Here is a 20,438-nt window from a genome sequence, read left to right on the forward strand (position 1 = left end):
GATTATGACTTTTAATATCCTTGATTCGATGTTTATAAGAGTTTTTAGCAGAAATCCTTTTCTAGTTTTATCAATGTGGAGTGGCACAGCAAGAACGTGGTGCACCGTTACACGCACTTGCAGAGTTGAGTGCACGGGCGCGCGGTCGCCGACTCCGCTAGTCCCACGTCCCCAATGCGATTCCCTTCGCCTATATTTACTGCCCCATAAGCCCGAATCTTATGTAACAATTTAAATACATAAAACAAAATTAAGGCATACCATTACGTCACTATTATTACCAAACACAAGCCACAAACATGCGTCGGATGGCACGCGGCAGCCATGCGTATGGCATGCGTACCCAATACTTCACTAATATACCACTTATAAAAAACATACCACAAAGGACCGAAAATATTTAAATGCAGATGATTGTACAGATCCACTTTTTACTAATAACAAGGTGCACCCGATGCCACGTCGCTCCGCCAGCTGGGAGACGAGGAAGTGTGTTCACAATGACGACCACGCAATTTATTGATTGGCGAAAATCGAAACCGCTCCAATATTATCCATTGTATTATTTTCGGTAAATAAAAGAAAACTCCACATCGCCTCCAACTACCTTTAATAATACATATTGCCAAGTTGAATGACTGCTTTATTGTTATTTTTTGTTGACAAAGAGGTCACTGTGCGTGATATTACACTTCAATCCCGCTACTAAAGACTAAATGAGAAGGTATCATGTATAGACAGCCGATTATTCTCTACTGTAGTGTAATTACAGCAATTCCAATAATGGCTGTGGCATCCTACGCAGAATGGTCGTAGTAAATGATGTTAATCAGCTTCATGGACTGCGACTTACCAAAGCCATACTTAACACGAATAAATTTAACCTGGCCGCAATTGAAATTGTCACGTAGTCATCTAGTAGCCACGCCACAACTATCGATAACTCCACTGTTTCTATGAACTTGGCGTAGAAAACTATAATATTAATTAAATATTGGCATCTTTAATCAATAAAAGTAATGCATAAAATAACAATACTATATTATGTGTCCGTTTATGCATATACCATGCGGAGCGTGGGGCACTTTGTAGAAAAAAGTTATCGAAACCGGTCTCTTATAAAATGAAAGTTGGTTATAGGTAATGCGCAGCACTTTCTCCGCGAACTACGTTTCGCACCCTTAGAATGAAAGTGACCGAATCCAAAAAATGCAATTTGTGGGAAATGAGCAAAATCGTCATCAAAAAATTATATTACTTAATACATCTTAATATATCTCTTCCGTTTTTAATGGCTTACTATTGATTTTTACCAGATTTGTGGATTAGCCTTTTGAGATCACAATGACAATGCAAATTTATGTTTATAGTATTTTTTTATATATATTTTAACATAAAATATAAAGTAGTTTCAAATTAAGTCACTTTATTTCAAAATTATGTTTTCCATTCTATGTTTTTTTAAGAATTAAGTCTGTTTATGACACATATTGGTAATAATTCCGTAGACACAATAAATAATAAGACACTGTCATACTGAAAGTTATTTGGACATAGGGTATTAAATTAAAATGCAATGTTATAAAAATTGAATGTATTTATTTATTTCAGTCTTAATAACATTTATTCAAGTAACTGATTCGTTATCAGTAATTGAGAAAACAAAATCTACGGGACCTTTGCTTGTGTTTGTGAATAAAATAACAGAATGTATCCAAATGAGCAGGCAATGTCTATTGACCTCCTGCTTCTATTGTGGAGCCTTGTGTTGGCTATAAGTAGAACAGAGGATCAAATTCCTACTTAAGTCTGCACAAAATAACAAATCACTTCTGCAATGAAACCTTTAGTGGCAGAAAAGTGATAAATATATCTTTTAAACAGTTCCGCTAAAAAGTCTACAATTAGCGTCTTTATGCAGTTCTAACGCGTACATCAGCGGCAATAGAAACTTTTTAGCAGCTTTAACCTTTAACATAATTTTTTGAACTCTCTTTTAAAGATGTAGGCTGCAAATGGGTTGTAGAATGATCTCTTGTAAAACCCAGAGTGACATTTGGTTCAGTTTCTGCTGCCTTTAGTGATATTTACAGCTATGAGCAGCTATGAGCAGCTACAGAAGCAATAATAGAACTTAAAGATACTTTCGGAACCCCTAAAGCACTACTGTACAGCTAACAGTTGCCAAATAGAACTGCTGTTTCCACTAGTGTGCTAGTTGAGATGGTTCTACTAGTTGGTTAGACCACTGCGTAGTGACAGACGCGGCGTGGAACACTGTTAGAGACGCTAGTGTGCTCTATGACGTGTCTTGGTCGGACCATTTACCTCTAATTATAAAGTGTGATCTTAAGTTATTAAGGCCAAAAGTTGCACTTCCTAAATGTAACAAAGTAACATGGGGTGACAGAGCTTTGCAGCAGACTGAGTTATATAGCAATTATTGTAATGATCTCTTGAAAAATGTAGACTTTCCCTTAGAATTTACTGAATGTAGTAAAACTAGATGTAGAATTAAGGAACATTTTCCATAGTTTTGACTGCAGTAATGGTATAAATAAGTATAACTCTGTAACTTATTGTAAATGGTGTGCATACCTGTAAGTGACATATTCACACAGTAAATACTTACGTAAGAAATTTTGTAACTATACTTGTTTTTGTGTATATGTTGTTGGTTTGCCTTAATAAATAAAATAAAATAAAAATAAATAAAACTATTTTAGACAATATTTATGCGGAAATTGTGCGTATACTCTATGAAGGTGCAATCGCAAGTAACTGTAAGAACGGATTACAGCGCAAAAAGAGTTACATAACGGGCTGGAATAAGCATGTGAAGGACGCACACAGACAGGCTCGGATTTTCAAACCTGGACGTTGTTTGGTAGACCGAAAAATGGTGATTTATATGAAAAAATGGTGGAAAGTAGAAAGGTTTTTAAAAGTAAATTGAAATGGTGCCAAAATAATAAGGACCAAATAAAAATGGACATCATTGCAAGTCATCATGACGCAAAGAATTATGGTAGTTTTTGGAAAGCCACGAACAGGTTGAATCAAAGGTCGGGTCTGCCTGTGAGTATTGATGGCCTTAGTGATCCTGGTGATATCGCCAACCTATTTAGTAGAACCTTTAGGGTTGGGTCTCCCCTGGGTACGTCGTCTGGTGGGCTTGAGGTGGTGGGGGGGTCTGAAGACATGCCTATTAGGCATGTCTTCAGACCCCCCCACCCACACAGATGGTTTAGTGGCAGGGAGGTAGCTACTGTCATACGCAACTTAAAGAGAGGCAAGTCGCTGGGTCATGACAGCCTAAGTATAGAGCATTTGCTGCATGCTGGTAAGCACTTACCGCGAGTGCTAGCAATGTTTTTTAGCTTGTGCCTGAGTCACTCGTATCTTCCAGCGGATTTACTTAAAACTATTGTTGTGCCTATTGTTAAGAATAAAACTGGAGATGCGAGTAAAAAGAGCAACTACAGGCCTATATCCCTGGCTACCATCATTGCAAAGGTGTTGGATAGTCTGATTGACCAGCAGCTGGATAAGTACTTAATACTTAACGATGCCCAGTTTGGTTTTAAGCCAATCTTATCCACGGAAACAGCTATACTATGGCTCAAACAGACTGTTCAATACTATACAAGTAGGAAAACACCTGTATATGCATGTTTTCTGGACCTCTCCAAGGCTTTCGACCTCGTATCTTACGACTGCCTATGCAGAAAATTGTGGTGAAAATGGAGAAAATATCAAGAACTTCCCAAGCGATATCATTAGGATGCTAAAGTATTGGTATAAAAACCAATACAATTATGTTAAGTGGGCGGGTGTCCTGTCGGATGCATACGGGTTGGAGTGCAGTAAAACGGTGTAGGAAAAAAGCCACATCAGGTTAATAAAATCGTACCGTGTTGGAAAAGTTTAAGGTGAGCATCGATCAATAAATTGTAGAAATTCACAGATCTGAATACACTGATGTGTGGCTCTGTGTACCTAAATATCTTAACATACCACACAACTTTAATATTATAGGGGCATATTCCAAAAAAGTTACAACTTAAACTTTTTAATTTTAGTAATAAACAGGTTCAATATTAAGAATAACAAAAATAATGAATATGCCTTTAGTCATAGACAGACCTATTATTATAAGTGTCGTTTGTCTTTTATAATTATTTTTTACTAAATAGACCTAATCCTTAAAAGGTCACTGAATACTACCTACATATTTTGTTTTATAAAGACGTATTAATCAAAATGTCACTTTATGGCAAAAAATATTGTGTAACTTACCGTGGCAGTATTCGCAATAAACGGACACTTTTTGAGATTCGCCGATGTTTTACATGTTCACTCGCAAGCGCATCTGACGTAATACTAGTTCTGGCTCTTTCACACAATATGCGTAAACGAATAGCGGAACCAGTGAAAGAGACCGAAATAAGCGTAGTCTCTGTTATAGTTAGAAATAGGTCTCTTTTTATTTACAGGGTTATAGATTATGCTTTTTAAGGTCAGTTTATTGCAAAAACGAGTATTACAGGAATTTTGAATTAAGTCACTTTCATTCTAAGGGTGCGGTTTGTACTTTAATGGAATTGCCTACTATTATTAAATAAAACAAAAATAACGCCAGATAGTGTAGAGCCTTCTAGAAAAATATAAAAAGTTCAATTTTTTCAGAAACATGCGAACCCTATCTATACACATATTTCTTTAAATTTTAAATGTATTACAAATATCATTCGCATGAGGATTGACTAGGAGCATAATACTCTCGTAGTAATATTTCACTTCAACATTCGATAATAAATCCCGACGAATATTTGAGTCAAAAATGAAGAAACAAACGCGTTATTAAGATCAATTAATTAATTTAATCCAACGTTTCACTGAATGCTAAGCCATACGGGTAACTCAGCTAAATCATACATGTTATCGAATCTACTGATTATGAAGACATACTGAAAGTTGCTGGTTTGAAAATGATTTTATTTATTTACTGATTGTTATGAAGCTTACCTACATATTACTGAGTTTTCTTTTCACACTTGTCATTATAAGGTATCGATCACATTAAAGTATGAAATCAGTCATTTACACTTCTTTGTGGCAAGTAATCAAACAATTTCTGGTAGAAAACAAAAAAATATACATGGCTGTGTATAAATGCATGGATATTCTATCGATTTACTTTTTTTGGTCTAACAGAGTGACATTTTAATATTTATTTTCTATCTATTAGAGCGGTTGACGGAGTGGGTGATTTAAATAAAGTCAAGGGGATCATTTGCGTCGCAAACAACGACGACGGGGTCAGTAGACTCGTGCGCGCAACTGCCGAAATTATCGCGGCCGGTACACGAGCCGCGCGCCCGCCGCGGCCAACGAACGAGCCAAGGCCACGATGCCTCCCCGGCCCCTACCCGCCGCCCACTCTATCTCACAGCTCCTGCTGCCAGCCTAGATATCATGTGCTACAAGCGAATCGATCATCCTTCATACACAAATATAACCCTCTCCTATCGGCCACCGCGAGGCCTTGAACTGCGATAGCGAAACGATAAAACATTAAGGATGTCAATTTTTTTGCGATAGATATCGATAACTAACAATACGTTGCACCATACTTTTTATAAGTGCGTAGATAGGTATTGCATGTTGATAATTTGTAATACTTACAGAAGGTCATATCGTCTTTGGCTAGTGTTACGGGACTGATATGGCTCACTGTAACTGTAAGGGGTTATTCATGTAGGAAGCAATAACGATGGATCGGGCTGGCTGGGCCGCGGCAGCAGCGCGGCAGAGCGCGGGAGGCTGGCGGGTGTCGGCGGTGCGGGCGCGGGGCGCGGCAGGTGGTAGCGTCAACGCGCGGCCGTGAACTTTCTTCGGACACGTTTTCAGGAGTTAATGCTGCGCAATATTTCGCGGCTCAGCCCCGCCGGCCCCCGGCCGCTACTTTTTGCCGCGTGCCACATTTCCCGTGCGTTTTCCCCAATTCATAAAATGTTCTCAGAAATTAATATTTATAAGAGATAACCTAAACGGATGGATTACAAAATGATACTACTAGACAAGGTTTCGATAGATAAGTAGATTCACGAGAAGGAAGTGGCAATACGTTGATGATAGTGACATATATAGATAGACACATATTACCTACTTACACAAATCTTACTAATGTGCCATCTTCATGTAGTTGCATAACATTGGAGTAATTAAAAAAACTTAAATAGAAATAAACAACAATTAGTTAGCAGGTAGTAGATACACCTACACAATGTATGGTGGTAGATACTTTAAATCAAAACGGAATTGATGAAAATCATATTTGTTAAAGGAAATAGATCTGACTTATTTAAATCTGTTTACGGATTGGGAACTGAGACTCTAACTTCATCTCATCAAAATGTAAATTTAACGTATTTAGTTCGAGTTCAAGTCGATCATCGAATATGTAAGAAATTCAGATTGATCCAGAATAACATGTTGACTTTTTTGCTGACATCGATTTAACAAAAAAAATAAGCGCCTCACTGCTTACATAACCTAAATATTTGACTTGAAAAACTACGCAGTATCTAGTCAATAAGATAGTTAAAATCTTTAGTGTTTAACGAATAATTGAAAATGATCATATACAAGTCAAACAGCGGTCTATGGAGCTATAGTTCGGCCATTCAGAGAATGCGTTCCTGACACGTCGCGATTGAACTGACGACGTAACTTTGCAATGGCGTTGCAGTTACGATAAAAATATTTTTGCTGGTTGTTTACCGTTTTAACAATTGAGGAGCATTAAAACAACATTATTATATCAATAATCAATGAATGTAGTTACGTCGTCAGTTCAATCGCGACGTGTCAGGAACGCATTCTCTGAATGGCCGAACATGAGGGCAGGTAAATGTAACACTAGGAAATGTTCGGCCTACACTTCCTCATTGTTGCGCACAGTGTGGAGTGTAGGTGAGTAGTGCAACGCATTGCAGCGCCACGAGGCGCGGGCGCAGTGCTCTCGAGGCGCCTCACCAACATTATACAACGAGGCGCATCACTCCACGCAGGGGACTCCGCGATGCTCTGATTACGCAAGCCCCCGCTGCGCAACACCTCTCCTATACTTCGCTGTACGTTACGTTATTGTAGCGTATAATTAAACAACCTCAAAGCTCTACAGACTTGGACCAATAGCCGATTTTAATGCTCTACTTAGCGCGTTTGCCATTTCGCTCGATATGCAACGATGGAGAACATGCGTTGTCCTATTTTTTTGTCTGTTTAAAGTTATACCAAGTTGATCAAAGCCAAAGCAGCAATTATATTAATTCCGCATTGCTTAGTAGGATGTGTACAGAATATGCAGACGTCCTCTGACAGAGCAGGAAGTCTCGCCTTGATGCAAATATCAAGGTGAGGTGACCGAAAGGAGAAAGGATCCTTCATCAACAGAAACCTACCCACAAACATAAAAATATTTAATTTACCCTTCTTGTTTACCATAACTTGATTTATTTCAAGGCTCTCCTCATCTTAATTAACCTTTTACTTACATATAATACAGGTACAGGAAATTGTTTTGTCACAAATGTAAGGCTGTACATTAAGCTATTGAAGTAGACTGTTTCAAATATAAATGCCAAAAGTTGCACGTAATGTTCAGCACAATTAGTTTCGGTTAACATCAAATTTCCTCATGTCGGCGTTACCTTGAGGTTGACATTGCGGCTAAATCAGCACAGTTTGACATTGACATGTTCCGATATTCGAACGAGGAAGTGCTCCTAGTTTATTTGGCGGGGCCGTTCACATGTTTAGAGGTTGGTGTTATTAGACAACCTACGTAGACAGACCGATCGGTATTGTCGAAATATAAATAACATCATTAGAATAAAAATATCAGACATAATTAGGTTCTACATACAATTTATGAGCACAAAGTATTGAATCACGTCGGGGTCAATGTAACCTCTAATTTGCGTGTTATATTATTATTTTTTCCATGATCCGAAGGTCGCGTTACGTCATCCTATTCCAAGTGGAAGAAAACATTGAAATAAAAAGATGTTCTACGGAGTGTTACCTTCAAGTTATCCTAATTATTTTACGCATCTTTAAAACAAGTACCAGGTCAGTTTTGTTTGCATTTTGACTAGGCTTCTATAGTTCCTTATAGGGATTGCCACCAAATCGAGAACTGAGCAGCATTGTGTGCCGTGTTGTCTGCGTTGAATTAATTGTGTTGAAGTGATCCACACAAAGCGATATGTTGGGCGGACGCGGCCGGTGGGGCACCAGGCGTCACCGCATTCAGCTATTAATTGAACACACCCGACAAATTGACCTTGGCCTTGGCACGGGTTGCCGAATCAGCCGAGGTCAACTACGATTGAGAGCGTCCGGATCACACGGCCTGTATGTCATGCTTGCTTATTCACGGTAATAATACTCTGCCGGACAAATACTGTGATATACCTGCAGTATTAAATTTAAATATGTAGGAAATACAATATACAGTAATGAATTATTTCCTGACATAATATAAACGTATATTGATTTTGAAATAATCAATCACGTTAAGTGGTATCAGTTCAATTCGCCAATAAACCATAATTCCTATGTGTTATGTCATGTGAATTTAACAAGGAAATAATGGAATAGAACAAAACAATATTCTCTTTGATTTCGATTATATCATAAAAATATGTGGGGTGTAGCTGAGCTGTAATGAGCTTGTATGGGCTGCGCGGGTGCAGTGTATGTCGTCGACGACGGCGTCGTCGCCGTAACAGCCCGCCCGGGGTAATTGACTCATGCTGACCTCGCACTGCTTCGGAAAAACTCGCTACAACTCGGGACTCTTCGCCTCTCGACACCGCTAGATACATACATTTTGATTTTTACAACTTTTGTACCTATTGGTTCGCATAAATACATGTAACTACCTAGAAATATTTCATCTTTCTTGGAAAATGAACTTGTTTTCGGTATCACAAAGCAAAATAAATGTTAACTTCCTCTGCAAAATAACTTCTCAGTCTTCTTCATTCTTATATTAGAGACAAAAAACCTATCATTTTTAAATTCCCTAAGCTCAGCGGCTTGGCAGACTAGACCAATTTTAGATACTTAAAAACTCCCTCAATCAAATGTTACAAAATGATTTTTATATAAATAATGATCTAAATAAGGCTACAATAACAATCGGTGTGGCAGGCGGGTCGAGTTTCCGATGCGCGTCGGGTGTAATCGCCGTCTCAGCGAGACCTTGACCGCGCGATGTCCGCTGCAAACATTCGGACTCCACTCCGTCCCGACCGAATTGCCAACGATGCTCCTCGTGACTTCGTAGAAATTTCCAGCGAATCCAGGCCAGCATTCGATTACAATAATATTGCGACTTATTTTTTTACATCGCATCGCGCTGAGAATTAAACTTTTACAATTAAACTCTAATCGACGTTGAGTAAAATCTTTCTTTTTACAAAATTCCATAATAATATTCTCTCACGTAAACACTTCAAATTATGGATACAAAAGTTAATCGTCACAACACATCACGTCACTTTTCTATTTGCGTATTCAAATATTTACTCATTCATATTGTAATGGATCATATTTCAAATTGCCCTTGCGGTTGTCAGTTGTGAAAAGGGATCACTGATCACATTCTATAAGAAGTTGTTAAGCTAATTTATGGGTTTCTGTAATAGATGCGTAGTAAATAAAGTGCTAAGTCCCGTTTGGCCGGAGGCTGGGCAGGCACGCTCGCTTTTGTCCCTGTGTCCTTCGGCCGGCCAGGAAAGGCCGACCGGCCCTTGTTATTGTTGCCTTTTATTTGTTAAACGACTTTTTAAATAATGGTCGTTAAAGCTATGGATTGGCGAGCCATATAATTACAAATTCAAACTAAGTGTTGTTGTCCTCTCTAAAATGTTAAGTACAGTGATTTACAACTAGAATTTAGCAAATAATTTTCCACCATTTATTTTGGATTAAGTTTTGTAATAATGTGGATTCTATAATGTATAACAGGGATACAAAACTGCTACGGAAAAACAAAAAACACGAAACCATAAATTGCAAACAATATGGCATACGGTCTACTTTTTACATGTTTCGTTAAAAATGTCCAATCAATCGGGATCATCAAGTCTCACCAACTGCGGTCACAATGAACAATACAAAACTATGTATACATGTGGCTACCGACTGACGATGCCGGCTTTAAGTTTTTTGACGGATCTGATCATTGGAATATAAACACTATTTCAACTGAACTAAAGTCCGTTTCGTCCACTGCTACAGTTTCTGTAAGGGGCCGACTACGAAATTTGATATTCGCACCCCGATATTAAAAGTGAGGGCAGCGGAAGGAAGTAAAAAACTGGGTTCCTATTCACTTTCACGTTTTAATCGGCGCACATGTCGCCATTCGCTTTTTTTGTATTTGCTTTTGATGTCAGAGATCAAGGGACAAATATAATACTTAGCTTAAATCGTCATAAATAATTACAAAATAAAAAGTTGAGAAAGTTTGAATTCAATAACTAAAACAGACAACGAATACATTACGAATGGTGTGTTTTGTTTACGAAATTTCAATTTCGTCATCACTAGTCATTCTTCATTATTAATTAAATAAATAGTTACTTAGTTACTACAAAAAGTATTAAAAAATAATAATATCAAGTATGTGTTTTCAATTACATTACTTGCCATTTTTTTGCCTTAGGCAAAAAATGGTTAAAGTAAACACGTGGGAGGATATTTGCGAAACCCTTTAAAATATTTCCTTTTGTGCAAAAGGGAAAGTATTGAAGCGAAATAACCACGGTAAAAAATTAAGAAAAAACTTGAACACCTTTCAGTAGCACATTGGAACCCTTTACTCAAGCCATAGAAAATATTTTAGAGCTTAAATAGGTGATTCTTGTTTCCTTGATTTGCCAATATTGATACATTTTCGAAGCTTTTTTCTTCTTTGCAAAAATATTTGGCCTCCTGTGTGTCAAAAATATTATGTAGACCATTTCGGACTAACTTTGTTATTGCTTCTCTCAAAATAACTTGATTACCAACATCTTGAATAATAACGAAAATGTTTATAATGTATTAATTATATTTAGCCCGAAAGCATTGCGTAACAATTTGTGTACAGTATAATTTGTTGACGTCCTAGGTATTATTGTGCCAATTTTTTTACTACTTCAATAATGCTGTCCACTGAAGACAGGAAATTGAGAGCTGTTTTGATTCGGTTAGCTGGGCGATACAAAATTTGTGTCGCCGGAAAAAATATTGAGAGAAAGAAGTTTAGTGGAGTCCAGTGTCAGTGGGCTGAGTGGAAGAGCGCCTGCGCGCCGCGTGCCGGTGGCCTTGACCGGCCTGCGCCAAAATTTCCAGGTCGTTCACCCGCCGCGACGCCCACCGCCACTCGTTTTATCTCGCGTAAATAACCACCTGCTCAAGCGAATAAACACCTAATGCTCCTTTACATAAGAATGAATCTTCCGCTATCACAACAATGGTAACGTCAGTGTTATATAAAGTCGTGTTTATGTACCTATTGTTAAAAGAAACTTGTTTATCAATTACAAGAAGGTAGGTAACATGTATTATGCTGAGTTACACAAAGTTCCTTATGATGTTGCTAGTTTTAATCGCAGTCACAATAACTATAACAATAGGAGTTCTGTTCTAATAATTTAGTTAGGGCCTGTAATGATTTTCCCTATCTTCCTCGTCACGTGTTCAGAGTTAGAATTTAGCTTAAAAATAAACTTATCACGGTATTTTATCACGTTTTGGGTATGTCTTACGTTTGGTTTAAAAAAATATTTTTGCTGTAATACTTAACTACTACATTACTGTGTAGTAATGATGAGGCGCGTGTTTGTGTATGTAGCGAAGGTTGTAGATCGTCCTGTACGCAAGTGGGTGTTATCATAAACCCCGGAAGTGCTGAGAGGGAAGCAGGCAAGCAGGGCGCTGCGGCAGCGGGTCAGTCCGTCACGCGGCGACCTACACCGCGCTCGCCATCCATTAGCTCGATTTCGTGTTCAAGTTCACTCGCGTTCCATCACCAAAAATATTTTTGTAGTGTGACGCAACCGGCAGCGGCTACGTCCCACTCGAACACTCGGCTGGTCTCTCTGTCGGTGCCGCTCTCGCGCGACCTTGGCCGCGGTGAGCCGCAAGGTTCGGGTCTTCGAACTCGCGCTGGAGCGCGGGCCGCGGGGAGCGGAGCCGTCAGCCATCCAATCGCTCGCCGCGCACGTCTGAGCGTGCTCGTGATTGGTCCACTGTTGGCGCGGCAATGACCTCGGAGACCGGAGTTCGAAGCGCGCCGATCCTCGCTACGAAGCGCAGAACGACAGGCTTAGCCGAACGATAAAGGCGAATTTCGCTTAGCCAGCTACGCTTCGCCGTCGAACCGATTGTATCGCACGAAGCGCTGATCTTTTTGCAGACTTTCACTCTTAAGGGGAGACTCGCGTGGCTTCGAGCAGGAGCGCGCGCGGCACTCGCTCAGTTCGTCGATCGAGCTCGAGTGAGACGCACGCGGCGCGTGCAGCGGCTATATCGCGGGACGAGCGACCTTCATCCCTCGACGTGCCGGCCGCGCGCCAGGCCCATGCACTCCTGTCCTATATTCAGTGTTACAGCGCGCAGGACGTTTCATGTCTGAAGCCAGCGGGCTCTATGTGGTTTACGTGTAGTGCAGTGCGGACGAGGACTAAATAATTAGTTTTTAAGTACACATAAATAAATGACTTTAGTGATGTCTCCTGATAGCAGCTACGGGCGCTACGATGCGCCTACGCCGGCTGACCATAACATGATGAGCCCGGCGCACAAGGAACGGGAACCAGAATTGCATATAGGTAGACAATAATTTTACTTGTTTATTTATTTACATTAAAACATTATCGATGTTGTAATAATATGTTGTCATCTTAATTTGTTATCAATAGAATTTGTGTTAGACAATTACTTTTGTACTCTGTCTTTAATACACGTAAGTTTTCATTGACACATATAGCTTATGGCTTACGCTATTTCGATGGTTCTTACGTAAACCGTAGGTCTCATTATTATTAGATTTTAAAAAAATACATAGGTAGTACATACTATTAAAATCGATTACATTAACAACATTGATTACATTTTATGATATTCTTATATTTGTCCCATATTCTCTTTTGGATATAGGTATTCAAAGTATGAATAAAAATAGGAACCAAATGAGATAAAAAATCACCGGGTATACACTACTGTATTTCAAATTGCCCAAAATAAGGTCATTGTCAATGTCAGATGTGACTAATACTTTATTCCGTGTTTGTACAATGTAACCTACCTACAATATAAAATTTCATGTCAGCATAATTGCAACGAATTCAGAAAATCTGATTAATGATTTCATTAAAAAAAAAATGAAAGAGTACAATACTAACAATATACCGACGAAATAATTTACAATCGAATGTCAAATCATCTGCAGAACGAATATGTGATTGATGAATTGTTGAACATTTCCGCTCGAAAGGGCTCAACGAAAACAATCAAAATTGCATTACACAATACGCGAGGTAGGTACAACAATGTTAACAGTTAAGTTCTCAGGACAAATCAGTGGGGCGAGTCGCGGCTGCAGGGGCTCTATATCATTAGCCATCGATTCCTAATGATCTTATCGCTCTTTATCGATTACCTCCCTGCTATTTCCCGTGAAACTTTGTAAATAACAAAGGCTTAACCGTTACACAAGTTACACGACTGATATTGCTAACAACCCCTTCTAATTTTTAAATAATGATTTAAATCTTTTTTTCTTTTCCCATGATGTAAGAAAAGTTGTAATATCAAGTAATAGGTGCGTGCGAGCAGGTTCAACGTGGCGACAACCACTGCCTCACCACGCCACTTTTACTTTTCACTGAATGCAGGTACCTAACTCAAGATAATTTCCTCGCACATCGCTTATGATCAACAAGTCGTAGCCGTAAGACTTCAAGGTTAATTAACAATTATTAGACTCAAATAAGAGAAACCACTCTTCCGAGGAATTCATAAAACAGACGTGTTATATGACAAGGAAATAGAAGTTTTAAACGTGATTTTGACTGGTGTCAAGCACAAAGTATTTACAAACAAACATCGCCGTGACACAGATCCGCAGTGGTCGGAATAGCCGCGTCAGTGTTTTGCACGCTCGGTCGGCATTCGCGTTACGTGGACGAGAGACTTTCTCGCGCACTTTCCTCGCCTTTTAATTGACGTAACGAACGAGCGACTCTCACACACGCCACCCAGAAAAACGCGCGCGTTGCATCATACGAGGAGAAATGGCTGCACGCTACTGACTCTGTTGCAACTGCACTAGTTACGTCTCACGTTGCTTTCCCTGTTCTATTGTGTTCCCCACCAGCCGGTGTGAGCATCATTGTGCACTGACAGTGTAGCGAGAGATGAGGCCGAAATTATTGCCTTGAGGGCGACCATATAATTCCTCTAGAAAAAAGAAAGTAACAACTATAGAAAGCGACGGCGTCGAACGTCGACCCGCGGCGAGTGGTGCACGCCAGAAATAGAAAGTTTCTTCCAAAAGGCGAGCTCCCTTAACAAATAAACAAACGGCTGGAAGAGGAAAGTGAGAGCAGTCCGGGGCGGCTGAACCAGTTCCTGGTCGCGCCGAGCGCCGGGCCCCGCGCCGGGCCCCGCGCCTGCCCGGCACACCTGTTGTTGCTCACTGCCTATCACTGACCTATTAACTATTATGACCAACATCATTAATGATTTTCAAATTTGTCTTTTCTCGGCGATAACGCTTCCGTATTAATTATCTTTACAATTAACTTATTGGATAATAATGTTGTAGATACTCGTTAAATCTGACCTATTTAGGCAAGTAAATATTGGATGACATTATTACGTGTAGCTAACGTGCTTGACTAACTTTGTTATTATTTGGTTACGTTGTTGCTTGTTACGAAGATGGGGTCATCGACTTTGTAGTTGAGAAACTTTCTAAACTGTCTGTCACCTTGAGGCACGCAATATGAGAACTGCGTTACAATGCATCACAATATGAGCATTCATACAGCCAATATCTACTTGAAATGGTATTATTCAATGTCAATACAAACATAGCAATTCACTTTTTGCTGCAGTAAAAAGGTATTATGCATTTAATTTTCACACAAATCAGAAAGCAATAAAAATGCTTGCAAAATCTCTTATCGTGAGGTAATGTTATGAGTAGAAACGAAAACCAAGCTAATAAGCACGCGATCAAGCCTCACGTGTACTGCAACTGATAAAATCAGACTTAACTACATTGAGCGGCGAGTTTATAGACGGTTTCTTATTTTTAAGATACCTTAGTTCTTAAATATAAACTAATAAACTTAACTAGAACTCTTAGACAAAAAAAAATACAGAATGAAAGGCACGTTAAAATCTATGAAATTAAGCTGAAAATTTCTCAATAACTGTTTTATTGGGTTTCGGTAGATAAATATGCTAAATTACTGACTGATCAGCTCATCAGAAATGAGTGATGCGTGAGTATGTGGACGTCGGCGGCACATGGCGCGAGGTCACGTGCTCTCGCTTGTTGTTACACTCGCCGCCTTGTAACACAACTCAGGATGTTTGGCACGAGCTAACTAACGCCGTAATCTTTCAAACGCCCATAAAATTTATCGTGAATTACGAGTGTAGCTCTCTTTAACCGTTTCTTGTGTTTTGTTGCAGAGTTTGACGGCACTACGGTGCTTTGCCGCGTTTGCGGTGATAAAGCTAGTGGATTTCATTACGGCGTGCATTCCTGTGAAGGTTGCAAGGTAAATATCCTTTATTTGTAAATAATTGTAATAACAGTAATATTAATAAGTCGTCGTATAAGTATGCTCACCAGCACCTACGTATAATTCGTTACCACTGCCACCACTAGTGCGTCGTTAAACTAAAATAGCTCCGAAGGGAAACGCTCAGAGCATGTCCCATTATAATTGAGTAATGCATACGGGTAGTCTGGGCTGCTGAAGCAGGAAGTACGTGTACGGGTGACATGAGAGTGCCCCCTCCGCCCCTGTTGTTCCACTGCAGGTGCCAGTTAGTACCAGTTCCAAGGTCACCACACGCGGAACACAATCTCTGTACACTCTCTGCACAAACACCAACCAGGTGACCTTACTAAATGTTAATTTGATTCACTTTGAAGTCGGCGTCACAATATTCATTTGTCACACAATGGATAAAAAACTAAAAGTAAAAAAACTCATGTGAACTTTTATTAGGAATGGTTTTTGGGTCAACGGGTACGGGTAGGTACCTGCTGGCCTCGGTCGGGCGACGGTCAGACCCCTGCGCCCTAATTCTAAACATTTTATTTTCAATACCTGCGTGGAACAATCACACGGGAATCGGTTGTCGCTATTTATATTTGATCAGTTCATATAAGTCAAACCTGCATTCATGTATAGGTATGCGGATACACCGGCCAATACGAATATTAGTGATAAGGTTAAAGTGACAAATAGTTCACGTCAATCATAATAGCTGTAAATAAAAGTAATATCCGTTGTAGGGCCGCGTCGACGTTCATAAAACATTTAAGTATGCAGCACGTGACTCCTCATTCCTGCTACTCTGACGACCCTTAAACGAAAGCACTTGAACGAATACTTGAGATGCATGGAAACATCCTTTTTAAATGGACATCCCATGTAATGTTATATTCTGGACTTTGAACTTTATTCGACCAGATAGCTTTATCATTACTGTCCTTAAATATTTTGTAAAAAATAACATTCTACATTCCTATACAAATAGGGAAATGAGAACTTGAAAAACTCACGTGTAATTGCATATTATTGAATGTCGACGGTTTTAGAGAAACGTCTTTATCACGTACTAACGCTAAAGGTTATTTTCAGTGAAAGTAGACAATTACGTGACCAGAGAGCAGTATAGTCAACATAATTACTTCCTAATACACATTATAAAGTCCTAACTCGTAATAAATTTATAGTTATTATTTCCTTTGAAGGTTGCTCAAATCTGTAATGCATGTATAGCAATAAATTGAGTCGTAATAATACAGAGGTCGTTCGCTAGTGTGAAAGTGAGGAAGCAGACGGGGATAGAAGTGCAAGTGTAGAGTAAACTGGTTTGTACGTTACAAGTTCGTCCGAGACAGGCTTGGGACAAAGCATGTCCTTCACACTCACAGCCGTGGATGTCGGCTGCATTGTGACTCGCTTTACACACTACTTTCGGACATGCATTTTATTATCCTCTTTGCTCATTGATTCGATCCCCCGGGGGCAGAGCTCACGTCTCATTTCATTTAAGAAAGTATCACACCTATTATGTTGTAAGAATGAATTTCAATGGGGTACAAAATGAGTAATTCCTTGGTACTTTTATGAGCACGGTTCAAGAGCAGATTACATTTTATTTGATTGATCATTGATCATTTCAACAATTCAGTAAATCGAATTTAGATTGAAGTGGAGTTAATTTGCTAGTGTATGTTTATAAGGAAGTCATAATAATATAGAGATATTGTACTACATAACTATAAATCTAGCACTTTGAAGTATTGTGACTTGTCTTACTATGCATGTTCAATGTGCCCCAATATATTACAATAAACCCCTTATTTTTATTTTTTTAAAAAATCAAGAAAATTAAAAGTATAAAAACAAAACAAATATTTTTATATCCTCACAGTATGTCGACTCAAGCGCTAGCTAGCGGCATAACTATGAAACTGATATAAATGGTTCGGCTACTCGCCACTAGGTGTCGCGTCAGGCTTATCGTGACAGTGCTGCCACCACTCCGTGCGGTTACGAGCGGAGACTACTTGAATGAATGACGAGTGAGCGTGTAATTTTTATAACGATATGAGATGCGAGGTGTTCGACCGTACGCATGGGTGTCAACGAACTCGGGTTACTATTTACCTTTTTCAAAAACATTTTCTCTGGACTTTGCTGTTATTTATTAAGTAACATTTTCAATCTAATGTGTACATTCGGAATAAATCGGATAAAGCGAGAAAAACTATCTGAAATAAAGTGAATAAAACTTAGTTTATGTTTTAACAGTAGGTGTTAATCAGAACAATGCAAAAAAATATTTTACAACCAATTGTTGCGAGTTTATAGCGTTTAATTTTAAAAGATTTTCTTGATTTTATTTAATTAGGTTCTTTTTTTTGTATTACTGACTAAAATTACTTAGGCTAACGGTTTAGAAATTAACAGTCCAAGCTTAATTGCGCAAGAAATACGGTAATTAATCTGCAATATGTAGGTACTTCATTTCTGACCATACGAAGCAGTGATTAAATGATCCTTAATGAAATCAAGTCAAGCGTACGGTTGCTATGTCGGAAGAGCTCTCCAACTTCTTTGTTCTCGTCGTTGGCCGACATAATTTCCGTCCGTTGTGGGTCGCTTATTTTTTCGGCACCAATTCTGCGGTGTAGGGCGAGCGGGCGTCGACCTCACTAGCTAGCTTTGCGCGCCCGACGCCGCGTACATTCGCGCCGCTTCTTCTCGCCGTAAACAACTTTTACGGGCATCGAATGTACGCGCTACGTGAACGTAACCCACATTATTTTTGAACTGTCAGCTCATAAGTTCGTTGATCCCCAAGCAGTCGTATTATTTATTGAGAACATCGCGCGCTGACTGTAACGTTTGCGTTTATTATTTCCTGTTCAACATAATGTATACACTCGAACTTGACTTAAATATATATACAATGTACAAATAATACATGCAGTGTCTTTTTTAAAACTAAGATAGGTATATTCGCGCATGTTTTGGGCGAAGCGTATCTTATAATAATTTATTATTATCAGTTGCGCCCATTAATTAACAATAACAACTTGTTTTCATATTTCTATTGATGTCAAGCTATTCTGTTTACGTAAATATACCTACATAAATAATATTTTAAAATTGCAATCCTAAGTACAAAATGTAGTTCAAATACCTATAAGTAGAACTTGTACACTACAGCAGTATTCGTAGCAATAAATTGCCACAACGATTTAAATGTGGAGGATTTTTTCCTTATATGTTCGCAAATACCTATTCATTTTACAGTTTTTGCGGTAAAGCTGAATCATATTTGGACCGCGCCCACATTTATATGGGCTTCTTATAATTTAACTTCTTAATATTAAATTGTTGTAATGCAATGGGGACACGGATTACTTTTAGAAGTTACGTTAGTTACTAAGAATAAAACAGCGATACGTGAACGGGAAATGAATCACAATGACGTGAGTCAGACGTGTGTTATCAAGTAAACATCTGCGAGCCGGCGGGCATCGGGCACGTAAAGCGGACTGTTAGCGGCCGGTCGGCGATCGCTTCCTCGGAAATATAGCGATGCAATGCGTCAGCATGTTTTGAGCCTGAGCTGGTGTTAGCGGAGTCGTTGTCCGCTGCACCGTTAACCGTCGTCACAGCGCGCGGCAACACCTCGCCGAGCCGACTTTGTCACTGCTAACAACTAACAACCGCACTCTAAAAAACTCGTCCAATGACAAAGGTATAAAATAAAAAGCTTTTTCAGTCAAACACGCCAATCATGTCAAAGTGTCAAGCGACTAGATTTCAACATATCTAAATTTGAATAGATTTTACTTATAAACATTACGCTGCAGCTTCAGCGCTATAAAAATGGAGATAATCGTATTATGGTTCTTTGTATTATATATGAATTTAATGCAATAAAATGCGGCATTCAAATCTATAGGTAACACTCAGAAATATGTAATTTATCTTTTAACTCTAAGCTTAATCATAAATTCGTTTTGGCAAAAGCACGCTGGCGATGAACTGAAGTTTTGCCAGTTGAGATTGTGACGGAAGAGTCGACCCACATACTGTTGACGAAACCCTCGCTTTAACTCCATTTATTTATACCTACGTGCCATTTATATATACATATATATAAATATATACAAACCCGTTTACGTGACTCATTAAATAGCTAAGAACTAGTTATATGAAGCCGTCACTTGTCAACAGTCAGAAATCTTTGCGTCATCCAAGATACTTGTACACAAAAATAAAAAATGATACAAAATAAAATACAAACTCACAATTATTAACAATCTACATAGAAGAATTACTGTGTAAAATGTTATGTATCTACACGTGCCAATACATTTTGTGCATTATATTAATACATATCATATTTGAGTCATCACGTTATCAAAATGACCTAAAATGATTGAACTACTTACAGTATAATGGAATTTAGTGAGTATCGGACACATATAGAATTGGTATTTTTTAGAACTCGAAAGGGAGTCACCGTGTTAATTACTCAGCGGTCGTTGACATGTTAAGATTAAATAATTTTTAAGAAAGACGTCTATACGTAACAAT

At 38.8% G+C, this 20,438-nt stretch overlaps 1 protein-coding gene across 2 annotated transcripts in view; it reads left to right on the top strand.

Moving 5' to 3' along the window:
- Positions 1–20,438, top strand: part of LOC124630992 (ecdysone-inducible protein E75) — an 88,920-nt gene that overhangs the window by 61,317 nt on the left and 7,165 nt on the right. The window contains exons 1-2 of one of the 2 annotated variants that reach the window (XM_047165058.1): positions 12,521–12,896; positions 15,772–15,860. In XM_047165058.1, coding sequence (XP_047021014.1) covers positions 12,782–12,896; positions 15,772–15,860 — 204 coding nt within the window. In that variant the 5' untranslated portion in view covers positions 12,521–12,781. Of the gene's footprint in view, positions 1–12,520; positions 12,897–15,771; positions 15,861–20,438 lie in introns of those variants that run through there. The other variant, XM_047165057.1, reaches the window with a different exon arrangement.

This window comes from Helicoverpa zea, chromosome 6 (assembly GCF_022581195.2).
Source record: "Helicoverpa zea isolate HzStark_Cry1AcR chromosome 6, ilHelZeax1.1, whole genome shotgun sequence".
Lineage (NCBI taxonomy): Eukaryota > Metazoa > Arthropoda > Insecta > Lepidoptera > Noctuidae > Helicoverpa > Helicoverpa zea.